Source organism: Nanorana parkeri, unplaced genomic scaffold, assembly GCF_000935625.1.
Source record: "Nanorana parkeri isolate BGI_ZX_2015 unplaced genomic scaffold, ASM93562v1 scaffold3802, whole genome shotgun sequence".
Lineage (NCBI taxonomy): Eukaryota > Metazoa > Chordata > Amphibia > Anura > Dicroglossidae > Nanorana > Nanorana parkeri.
Window position 1 is genome coordinate 18,327 of NW_017310070.1, and position 12,388 is coordinate 30,714.

A 12,388-nucleotide genomic window follows, 5' to 3' on the forward strand; every position below is an offset into this window, starting at 1 on the left:
CTTTTGTTGGCTAGTATGTTTGCTGGGGCTACAATATGTGCCTGTCTGTTCTACTTCTGATGTGGTGTACTCACCTTTATTGCTATATGTCGAATGCTGTTGTACATGTGGGGGAGACGTCTACTCTCCGGTGGCTGGAATGGTAGGGGACACGCCTTCACTGGATTCCGCGCTCTGGCCTTGGGACGAGGGGTCCTCGATACGGGGCACCACCCTTGTCCCACGGTCAGAAGTGGGTCAGCATCGCCCTAGGGGCAGCCTGAGTTGGTGGTTCGGTTTGTGTCCTGTGCCGTCCTGCCGTCGGGAGTGGGCTGTGCATCTCCACCTATGATGCCTTTCCAAAAGTATTATACATATTTGCATACATTCTTTTTATCCGACCACCCCCAAATAGGATTAACCCGTGCATTGCGCAACGGGTTGTTACATTTGTTTATTGCCTGTACCAGTAGCCTGGTCGGGGAAACATATACCCCTATGTGTATTATGGTCTGTTCACGTGTCACCACTCCGTGGTGGGCAGCTCACAGCCTTTTGGTACTCTACAGCACTCACCTCTTGGCTACCTCTTTCTCCCTCACTTCACTCCCCTTTCCTTCACCCTCCTAGATCGTGGTCTTCGTCCCTATCAGCGACAATGGCAGATTTGATGTTCACGTCCCCGAATGTCCGGGGTCTGAATATCCCAGAAAAGAGGTCTAGACTTCTGACAGACTTGAGAAAATCGGGTTCTCAGATTGTGTTTCTCCAGGAAACCCACTTTCGGGGGGATCAGGTCCCCAGGCTGCACAACAGGGATTTTCCAGTGGTATATCACGGCCCATCACCAAATCTAAGGGGGTCTCTGTCCTCATAGCGAAGTCTGTCCCTTGGTCATACACCGATCAGTACATAGACAATAATGGTAGATTTATCCTTCTGAAAGGTTCAATAGGTGGAGCCTCAGTGACATTGGCCAATGTTTACTTTCCGAATTCAGATCGATTAGGATTTCTGCGCACACTGGTTCAGGTCCTGCTAGAATTTTCAGATGGCATCCGGGTACTAGGGGGCGACTTTAACGTTGCTATGGATCCCTTACTAGATGTCTCCAGGGGTACCTCCCACCTGGCCTTTTCCTACCTAAAACGATTAAAGTCGGAGCTCCACCTCCTACATAAGACGGACATCTGGCGGTTTTAGCATCCACAAGATAGGGACTACACTTTTTTCTCCCAGGCTCATCACACATACTCGAGACTGGACTTTTTGTTTGTAGCACACAAAGAGCTTCCACGGGTCCGTTCGGCCTCGATTGGCAATATTGTGCTTTCAGATCATGCCCCCGTACACCTGACCTTAGCCCTGACAGCAGCTCCCTCCCCATGCTTTATGTGGCGACTTAATGAATCGCTCCTACAGGAGCCACAGATCAAGTCGGATGTAGAATCTGCACTATCCTCATTTTTTACAATTAATGCCCCTTCCGTTACATCACCCCTGATCACCTGGGAGGCGCATAAATGTGCCATCAGGGGCATCCTATTGAAACACCGAGCCCGCAGGAAACGGGAAGGCGCCAAGCAGGTGGCTTACCTGTTTGGCCGCTTACACGCACTAGAATCTGCACATAAACGCTCTTTAGCGCTCCAAACCCAGGTTGAACTGCGCCTCGTGAGGGAGGAACTTAACAATTTACTGTTTGCCAAAGTTAAACGGCGTCTGTTGGGGGGCAGGAGAACCCTATATGAATTTTCCAACAAACCTGGAAAGCTCTTAGCACGCGCCCTGAGAGGCTCGAGGGCCACGTCTTTTATCTCCCAGATTAAGGCACGCTCTGGCAGGATGGTGTCAGCTTCCGGTGATATGGCAGATGAGTTTAGATCATATTACGAAGCCCTATACAACCTACACCCTCCGGGATTGGGAGTAACTATGTCACCTTCGGCCCCCGATCCCCAGGCTTACATCACTGACTCCAAAATGCCATCTATACCGGAGGAAGAAGGTAAGGCATTGGAGCGGGATATCACTCTGGCAGAGCTGGAGTCTGCTTTGAAGTCATCGGGGACAGGCAAAGCCCCAGGCCCAGATGGCTTCACTGTGGCTTATTACAAGTTACTTTTGCCCCAGCTCTCTACTTACTTCATCTCGGCTTACAACGCCATATTGCAGGACCATCCCGTGCCCGGAGACATGCTCCGAGCATGGATTACGCTAATACCGAAGGAAGGCAGGGACCCAACTCAATGCAGTAATTACAGGCCCATTGCACTACTGAACGTTGACCTCCCATTTACGTACTGATTTCCCCTTCACATGGGCCTTGGACCGCCTCAAATACTTGGGGACCCACATTACCGCTGACCTTCGAGACATATACGCAACAAACTTTGCGCCACTGCTGGCTGAGATACTGAAGGACCTGCGACTTTGGTCGGCTCAAACCATTTCTTGGTTTGGCAGATGTGCAGCCAGTTCCAGGCTTTGCCGATTTTCCTCCCCCCGAGCTTTATTCATCGTCTCCATCAAGCAGTGGTGAGCTTTGTTTGGGCGGGCAAACACCCGAGGATTAGTAGGAAAATCCTAACTCTCTCCAGGGGCCCTCGGCCTGCCGGACTTTCACCTGTACTAAAGAGCTGTGCACCTAAATAGGGTCCTAGACTGGCACACCCACCGAGACGACAAGACTTGGGTATCCAAGTCTGTATGAAAGTCAAGTAATCTATATCGGTCAACATTCACTAGTCTATTGAATCGTGAATTATCTTTCCCCGGTACAAAGTCGGGGTCCCCCACGACCGGTGTCAGTGGGGAAGATAGGGCCATTTGTAGTGGGGAAGATAGGGCCATTTGTCCATTCCCATTGGAGGGGCTCTCGTCCCCCATCCCAATTTCGGTACGGGAACATCCCTTGGTAGGGCCATTTGTCCATTCCCATTGGAGGGGCTCTCGTCCCCCATCCCAATTTCGGTACGGGAACATCCCTTGGTTGCAACCACACTCCGACTCGCTCGGGTGGTGCTGAAACAAGCCTCCTTGGCTTCTGCCCCTTCCCCACTGACACCGGTCGTGGGGGACCCCGACTTTGTACCGGGGAAAGATAATTCACGATTCAATAGACTAGTGAATGTTGACCGATATAGATTACTTGACTTTCATACAGACTCCAATTGGCTTTCATACAGACTCCAATTGGCTATCGGGTGCAGCCATACGATCCCTGACCGATCCCTGACTCCAGGAGTGTCATGCAACTTAGACACTTCCTGAGAGCTATTCCGGACCCCCAAGCCCTGGACAGACCCCTCACAGACTACAAACAGATGTGTACGGGGAAAGTACTCACAAGACATGCCATATCCATTATTTACAAATTGCTCAGCGCACCAGCCCCCGCCTCTCGGCCCCCGTTTTTGGAGTCATGGGAGCGTGAACTGGGCTTCGTGTTCACTGACCAACAGACTCAGACCATCATTACCATGTCCTACAAGTCCTCAATGGCCAGCAAGGTCCAAGAACTGGGATACAAGATACTATCCCGATGGTATAGAGTCCCTTGGCTACTGCACAGAATGATACCTTCCATCCCGGCCTAATGTTGGAGGTGTGGTTCTGATTCTGGTACAATGCTCCATATCTTTTGGTCCTGCCCAGGGTTGAAGCCCTTCTGGGACCAGGTGTTGACTGTCATCCAGGACCTGACCATGACGGATCTCAGAAATAAGCCGGCAGCATGTCTATTGCACATGTCTGCCGCCCCACTCTCGACATACCGGCACTCACGCGCCACCTCCTAGATGCAGCGAGAGCCTCCATCCCCTTGATATGGAAACAAACGAGTGCACCAACCATCTTGTTATGGCTCTCCAAAGTACGGGAGGTATATGTCATGGAGTACTTGACAGCTTCCCTTTAGAAACGCTGAAGGGAGGTTTTTGGCAACCTGGGGACCCTGGATTTACTTCCAACACTCGACTAAATGTACAGACATCCTGGCGGGATGAACTTGACACCCCACAAACGGAGGCTGTGCCTGCCTTCCTGGAACAAGCCGCTCGGAAGGTCCTTTTCGGTTGGGGTCCCCTGCTGTTGATGGGGACACCAGGTGAAGATTCAGGATCCTACTCTCTCTCTCTTCTACTTTCCCTATGCTCTAGGACATCTGTCCTCTGTCGCTTTCTCTATTTTCCTTTTCCACATACTGGCTCTTTGCATCCGCTACTCTCGCCTGAGGAGCAGTTGACTACAAGCTTTGTCTTGACGGGGTTCACGTGTCAGTACTAAGAGTTGCACTCTACCTCCTCAGAGTTTGTGAGGTCACGATTGACACAAGCCACGACCGGCTGGTTTGCAGAATTTTCTTTGCATTATATACATACAAGATGTTAGACGTTGCACCTAAAATGTGTTGTTTGATGTTACTCATATGTCCATAGAATTGCCTACCATCTTTTATGGTATCCGAAATTTGAGACATTACCTAACTGTAATCACTTGATGTAACCTGTAGCATATGTTCCATTGCTAAGAATCAGATAAGTGACAGTCCAGAGATCAGATCGGGACCCCGATGAAGATCGGACATCGTTCTATTTCAGATAAAAGTCGTTTTTCTCTCTATGAGGGAAACACAACAGGAGAGAGAAGATTCCACAATCCACAATATCAGGACAAGCTGCGAGATCCGTACCAACCAATAGCAGCGCAGAACGAAACTATATAAAGGCAGAGTGGGCCGAGAGTTATACCTATCGTGTTGTAGGAGTGTTTCTAGAATCATGACAGAGACTGAGATCGCCCCGGCCGCCTCTCCTCCAGCGGAGCCCGCCGCCAAGAAGAAGCCGACCAAGAAGGCGGCGGCAGCAGCCGGAGGAGCCAAGAAAGTCAGCAGGAAGCCGGCCGGTCCCAGTGCGGCCGATCTCATCCTAAAAGCCGTGGCCGCTTCCAAAGAGCGCAGCGGGGTCTCCCTGTCCGCCCTCAAGAAGTCTCTGGCCGCCGCAGGATACGATGTGGACAAGAACAACAGCCGACTGAAGATCGCCCTCAAGGCTTTGGTCACTAAGGGGAGCCTACAGCAAGTCAAAGGCAGCGGAGCCTCCGGATCCTTCAAGATCAACAAGAAGCAGGAGAGCAAAGACAAGGCTGTGGCGGCCAAGAAGAAGCCAGCAGCTGCCGCCAAGCCCAAGAAGCCAGCAGCCGCCAAGAAGACAGCCAAGTCCCCCAAGAAGAAGCCGGCACCTAAGAAAGCCCCAATCAAAGCCAAGAGCCCCAAGAAGCCGGCCGCCAAGAAACCAGCTGCTGCCAAAAAGAGCCCCAAGAAGCCCAAAGCTGCAGCCAAGCCCAAAAAAGTAGCCAAGAGCCCGGCTAAGAAGGCGCCGAAGCCCAAGACAGCCAAGAGTCCGGCTAAGAAGGCAGCCAAGCCTAAGAGGGCTGCTCCCAAGAAGAGATAAGACGGAGCTTCTCCATTCATCTCCTCCACACCCCAAAGGCTCTTCTCAGAGCCACCCACCTTCTCCCAAAAGAGCTCCACATACGTACACCGATCACAGTCCTCTACAGATCTGAGTCTAGATGAGGCTCAGATTACACACGATCTGTATTATAATACGGTAATATTCATCCTGTGACCCTTCATATGAACTCACAGTAATGGCGGTAACTGTATGTTTCCAGAACACCCCAACCTGCCTGGATAGAGCAGTGACCGGCGAATCATAAATGAGAATTATACAGAGGTCCTGCGCTCTCTGGGTGATTCCTAAGAAGGGGGGGGGTCTTTGAAATTTGTTAATTGAAAAAAATGCAGCAACTTTGACTTCTAGATCTGAATGAACACGATTCTAAGATCGGGTGGATGCCAGGACTCTGAAAATGAATCTGTGGTGGTGATGCCCTTTTAGAATATATTTAATCTGGGGGGACAAAAGGAAGCCCTTCCTCCGAAGTCTAATTGAATAATGGTAGGGAGGCAAATCGTTCTTATTGGCTGCTTAGAGGAACCATACTCCTCACTGATTGGTTGAGTGAGATAGTTTAAATTACCCGCCGAAATTCGATCCATGTTCTAAGGATTGCAGGAACGTCAGACCAGCAATCGTCATAATGGGAGTCTGATCTGATCAGATCCTTCCTAAGAATACATTTGTTTCCCATTTTCTATATAATATCTGATAGTCATCATCTCCATCTGTAGCCGCGACATAGTCCATTATTATCATCAGAGGAGATCGTACAGGACATCACTGAGCTCCTAGACTGCGATATGATCGAATCTCAATCTCTGATCAAAGAAACTGGAAACAAAGCTACAAATGTGTACAAAACACATAACTAAAGTCTCCAATAGAAAGACGAGTAATCAGTGTAACATGATGCACGGGCAGCTTTGGTGGCCAGCTACTTGCGGGGAGCTTTCCCGCCGGTGGACTTCCGGGCTGTCTGCTTAGTTCTCGCCATTGCTGATCAACTCTTCACTGAAGCAAAGAATATGAAAAGCTGCAGCACTAATATATATACTTACATACACACACATACATACATACATACACACATCCCAGTTCTCTGATTGGACAATGAACGCCCTCCCCATTTCATGATTGGGTGACTTATCAAAGAGCCTAAATCTACACGTTGAGTAACCCGCCTTTTGGTTCCCTCCACTTCCAACAATGTTCTGAGCTTTCCCTATCCCTACTACATACATGAGAAGATATGAGTACGATTAGTACATAGATAGTAAGATTCATTATTTGGATGATTCATTTTAAGACGATTCGTCCACAATGCGGTTTATAGTAACATTTCCCAAACTTCCGGTGCAGCAACACTTCTAATAGACAACACACCGGGTGATATTTACCGGGTTCCAATGTTTAGAAAAGTTCAATTCGTAGAACTACGCAAGTTGTATCAGTTCCATTACGACAGATTCCAACGAACCCGCTCCAATGTCTCCTCTATGGAGGAACAACACTGCGACCTGGTGGTCACATGATACATCGGCTCTGTACGGGGAAGATTTAGGTCATCGGATTGTTTCCTCTCAGAAATCAGTTTACACGAATGTTAGTGAACTTATTTTTGGTAATTGTAGATTTAAACGAAAATATGTTCACATCAACTCCCACTAATATTAAAAAAAATTTTTGCGGAAGGGAATAACTTATTCATTATTTTTGTTATAATCTACACCGGAATGGCAATGGTTATAATAAACAGCTTTAGCAGAAATATTCTTGCAGGTTATATCGCAGCTCTGATGTGATGTATGTGTGTGGCTCTTAGAAGAGCCTTTGGGTTTAGTTTTAGGTCAGAGTGGCGTTTACTTGGCGCTGGTGTACTTGGTGACGGCCTTGGTGCCCTCGGAGACGGCGTGCTTGGCCAGCTCTCCGGGCAGGAGGAGTCGGATGGCGGTCTGGATCTCCCGGGAGGTGATGGTGGAGCGCTTGTTGTAATGAGCCAGGCGGGAAGCCTCGTTGGCGATGCGCTCGAAGATGTCATTGACGAAGGAGTTCATGATGCCCATGGCCTTGGAGGAGATGCCGGTGTCGGGACCTGCTTGAGCACCTTGTACACGTAGATGGCATAACTCTCCTTCCTGGTCTTCCTCCGCTTCTTGCCGTCCTTCTTCTGAGTCTTGGCTACGGCTTTCTTGGAGCCCTTCTTGGCCGCCGGGGCAGACTTGGCTGGTTCAGGCATGATCTCCGATTCTCTCCGTGCTGTGCAGGAAATGTGTGCTGGAGCCGCCCTCGTGTGCTGCTTATATAGCCGGGCTATGCTGATGCGACCTGATCCAACTTTACATTTCTATTGGAGAATTCAGTCATGTGATGAGAATGAGTTAACGTTTTCATGTGCCCATACCGATTGGGTTAGAGACAAACCTAACCTCTATTGGCTGGCTTACAGATTAACCAATCGCATGGCTAGACGTCACATTATACAGAGTATAACTAGAAGAGACAAAGTGCTAAATGTTTTGACGATAAATACTTAAAATAGAATCATGCCTGGACGCGGTAAACATGGTGGAAAGGTTCGCGCCAAGGCCAAGACCCGATCATCCCGGGCTGGTCTGCAGTTCCCAGTCGGTCGTGTTCACCGTCTGCTCAGGAAAGGAAACTACGCCCAGCGGGTCGGTGCCGGAGCTCCCGTCTACCTGGCCGCCGTTCTGGAGTATCTGACCGCTGAGATCCTCGAGCTGGCCGGTAACGCCGCCCGGGACAACAAGAAGACCCGCATCATCCCCCGACACCTCCAGCTGGCTGTCCGCAACGACGAGGAGCTCAACAAGCTGCTCGGTGGGGTCACCATCGCCCAGGGAGGAGTCCTGCCCAACATCCAGGCCGTGCTGCTGCCCAAGAAGACCGAAAGTCACAAAGCCTCCAAGGCCAAGTAATCACCCATCAGCATAATCTTCCATTTTCAAAACCTAAAGGCTCTTCTCAGAGCCACCCACATCGCCATACAGAGCGCCCCTAATACAACATGTAAATGTGTATAAAATGACTTGTAATTGATTTTGGTAATTGTAAAAAATGAGTCTTGAAGTGGAAGAACAGGAGGAATTAGCTCGCTGATTATCTCCCATATATCTTCTGATCAATTCACGTTCTTCCCAAATTGCAGATCTCCAACCCTTTCATTGCTGAATTGGATTGGATTCTGTGCAGATAACGTGCTCACTCTCACCGCAGAGCATTACTTATTAAAATCCATGTTATTGTCTGGAGGAATCACTGAACCTGAACTCTATTGACGTTACAGATGTAGAATCATCCCAGTAATACCGCCAAATGTGAGTGTGAAGACAAAGAGGATTAAACTGCCGATTATATCTGGAAAGGAGAAATCCCATTTCTCTTCTGACTTCTAAAAACATGATGTCCCAGTTCTTGGAACCGGAGAAACGTCTAGAATGTATTTAGGATAAATGTCAGGGGGGTGTCTGTGGTCTTTGTCAAATATAACAGCGGAGGCCCAATAGACATCCAAACAATAATACAATTACAATGTTGGATTCCATCATAATCTCTAATAGGTTACAATTTGCCAGTAAAAGTAAACCACATTGTTCACTCCGACAAAATCTTTCTGTTCATGAGGACAAATAAGAATTTAATGAGCGGGGATTTCAAACCGAGTAACGGCTGAGTGTGGAGACGATTCCCGCCTAGAGAGGCGGAGCTTTAATAACATCACGTCTACGCCTCCTTACCCCTCCCCTCTCAGTTCCCCATCAGGTCCATTTTTTCCCCCTGTATAAAATGAAGTGACCAGGGCTTCGCTACTTCGTCGTTTTGCTAACTAACAGTGTAAACATGTCTGGTCGTGGTAAAGGCGGGAAGGGTCTGGGGAAAGGCGGCGCTAAGCGGCACAGGAAGGTGCTCCGTGACAACATCCAGGGCATCACCAAACCCGCCATCCGACGCTTGGCCCGCAGAGGGGGCGTCAAGCGCATCTCCGGACTCATCTATGAGGAGACCCGCGGAGTGCTGAAGGTTTTCCTGGAGAATGTCATCCGCGATGCCGTCACCTACACCGAGCACGCCAAGAGGAAGACCGTCACCGCCATGGATGTCGTCTATGCCCTCAAACGCCAGGGACGCACTCTCTACGGATTCGGAGGTTAAGCTGTAACTCATCTGCCTGTTTCATATACCCAAAGGCCCTTTTCAGGGCCACCCACCTTCTCATGGAAAGTGCTGTAACCTGGTTACTAACAATCATGATTTTATGATCAAAGTTTAGTTATCATTAGTAATCACTCCAACAAACAGGTGTACAAAAATCAAAGTGAAATTCTTCGAAATGATAAATATTTAGGTTGTGTAATATTTTCTGATGGCTTTTATTTACCTGTAAATTGGAGCAGCTAAATCACCTATTAGGTCGTATAATCTGCAGGTGGAGGATAGAACTTTACAATACAAACTGCCGGAGCGGCTCATAGGGTCAGGTCTGTGGAATGTGCAGAGTAAACATTTGTATTATGCTGCCGGTGTGTTCTTAGCTAGGATTCGATCTCCATATCACATGAGTCGGACAATCAAAATCGTAATCACAGGTCTCATTAGAATCCAGTATGACTTCAAAAGATAATGAAGTGACCAGGGCTTCGCTACTTCGTCGTTTTGCTAACTAACAGTGTAAACATGTCTGGTCGTGGTAAAGGCGGGAAGGGTCTGGGGAAAGGCGGCGCTAAGCGGCACAGGAAGGTGCTCCGTGACAACATCCAGGGCATCACCAAACCCGCCATCCGACGCTTGGCCCGCAGAGGGGGCGTCAAGCGCATCTCCGGACTCATCTATGAGGAGACCCGCGGAGTGCTGAAGGTTTTCCTGGAGAATGTCATCCGCGATGCCGTCACCTACACCGAGCACGCCAAGAGGAAGACCGTCACCGCCATGGATGTCGTCTATGCCCTCAAACGCCAGGGACGCACTCTCTACGGATTCGGAGGTTAAGCTGTAACTCATCTGCCTGTTTCATATACCCAAAGGCCCTTTTCAGGGCCACCCACCTTCTCATGGAAAGTGCTGTAACCTGGTTACTAACAATCATGATTTTATGATCAAAGTTTAGTTATCATTAGTAATCACTCCAACAAACAGGTGTACAAAAATCAAAGTGAAATTCTTCGAAATGATAAATATTTAGGTTGTGTAATATTTTCTGATGGCTTTTATTTACCTGTAAATTGGAGCAGCTAAATCACCTATTAGGTCGTATAATCTGCAGGTGGAGGATAGAACTTTACAATACAAACTGCCGGAGCGGCTCATAGGGTCAGGTCTGTGGAATGTGCAGAGTAAACATTTGTATTATGCTGCCGGTGTGTTCTTAGCTAGGATTCGATCTCCATATCACATGAGTCGGACAATCAAAATCGTAATCACAGGTCTCATTAGAATCCAGTATGACTTCAAAAGATGCCGATAGCTTGGTTTTCATTCCCATATGGATAACAACCGCCAGAGTACAATCCTATAGGCTCTAGACTTGTATGCCAATAGCACAGCGGTGGGAACATTGTGGACACTTTGACATTTTAATGTTTTGCAACTTTGCAGGCTGATAGGAAATGTTATTTTGCACCAAATGCAAATGTTTATATGTCAATCTAATAAACATTTAATGCTGGATTAAAAATAAAATGCAGAACAAAAAGGTCATGTAGGGCATAGTGCAATCATGGTGAATATACTGCATAGGGAGCAATTCTAGTCTCAAGGCTTTCCAAACGGTGCCACACATTCTCCATCGGGCTCAGGTCCGGGCTGCTTCCTGGGCAGGTCAGCAATGGGATGGACTTTGGTGTGAACGGTGCTGATTGCATGTTTGCTAAATCCTTCGGAACTAGAAAACGGTGCATTGCTGGGAAAGAGATCCCTGGTGGAAGGTTTTGGTTCCAGGATGGAGTTCATGTATTTTCGGGCGTCCATTACATGAAGGCGTCCAACACCGTTTGCTGCCATACATGCCCAAATCATGACGCTTGTTGGTTGCATTATATTGGCCTCCATGTAGTCAGGAATCAGGATGTAGCTCTTCTACTCTACGTCTCTCATATTTTCAGTCCTCACTACCAGATGAGGAAATCTCACTTTCATCACTCCAAATACCATAACACACCGCAACACTGATTTTCCTCAGCTTCTGAGTTCTGCCATTTGATTGGTCTCCGGAGCAAGGACTGTGATTGGCCAGTAGGGTTTGCACTTAACATCCGCTTGTTTACTGTATCCCACTTGTGTTTCTTTGTTAGACGTAAGTAATCATAACTTGTGTTGTACTGAATATATTTGCATTCTGTTTCCAGGATTACATTCAGCGTGACATTTTCTTTACATTGACATATAAACATTTGCATTTGGTGCAAAATAACATTTCCTATAAGCCTGCAAAGTTGCAAAACATTTCGAAAACTGCCCATACTTTGTGCCACCGCTGTAATGAAACTGTTATAAACATTAGAATCCGGGAACAATCCTCCCGGTGTGGAGTGCAATAGAAGCCTAACCGCGTCGGAAGTATATAATTTAGCCGGATGTTTGTGAAATGTTACAATGCACCGCAAACTGAAATCTACAAGACTGATTAACTAATCTTCCGATCTACTAATCGTACTGATATCTTCTCATGTATGTATTAGGGAAAGCTCCGCGCATTGTTTCATGTGGAGGGGACAAAAAGGCGGGTTACTCAACGGACAAATGTAGGCGGGAATCTTGAAAAATGCTAACTCATTCTATCGTGAAACGGGGAGGGCGTTCACTGTCCAATCAGAGAGCAGCAGGACTGTGTGTATATATAGCGATGCAGAGCGGCAGTGTTTTACAGTCCTTGTTCCAGAGAAGCTTTTCGAAGAGATGGCGAGAACTAAGCAGACAGCCCGGAAGTCCAC

At 48.0% G+C, this 12,388-nt stretch overlaps 2 protein-coding genes and 2 pseudogenes across 2 annotated transcripts; 3 read left to right on the plus strand and 1 right to left on the minus strand.

Annotated features, from left to right (window-relative positions):
- Nucleotides 1-4,755: 4,755 nt before the first annotated feature.
- On the plus strand, nucleotides 4,756-5,432 carry LOC108803499 (histone H1B-like). The gene has a single exon (XM_018575338.1). It carries the CDS (start codon nucleotides 4,761-4,763, stop codon nucleotides 5,430-5,432), a length of 672 nt encoding a protein of 223 aa, XP_018430840.1. The 5' UTR covers nucleotides 4,756-4,760.
- A 1,811-nt stretch (nucleotides 5,433-7,243) lies between these two features.
- On the minus strand, nucleotides 7,244-7,692 carry LOC108803498 (annotated as a pseudogene).
- A 295-nt stretch (nucleotides 7,693-7,987) lies between these two features.
- Nucleotides 7,988-8,380, plus strand: LOC108803497 (histone H2A type 1-like). The gene has a single exon (XM_018575336.1). It carries the CDS (start codon nucleotides 7,988-7,990, stop codon nucleotides 8,378-8,380), a length of 393 nt encoding a protein of 130 aa, XP_018430838.1.
- A 922-nt stretch (nucleotides 8,381-9,302) lies between these two features.
- On the plus strand, nucleotides 9,303-10,703 carry LOC108803500 (annotated as a pseudogene).
- Nucleotides 10,704-12,388: the final 1,685 nt, after the last annotated feature.

Coding starts and splice junctions, on each gene's coding strand:
- LOC108803497 (XM_018575336.1), top strand. CDS start 7,988: ATGCCTGGACGCGGTAAACATGGTGGAAAGGTTCGCGCCAAGGCCAAG.
- LOC108803499 (XM_018575338.1), top strand. CDS start 4,761: ATGACAGAGACTGAGATCGCCCCGGCCGCCTCTCCTCCAGCGGAGCCC.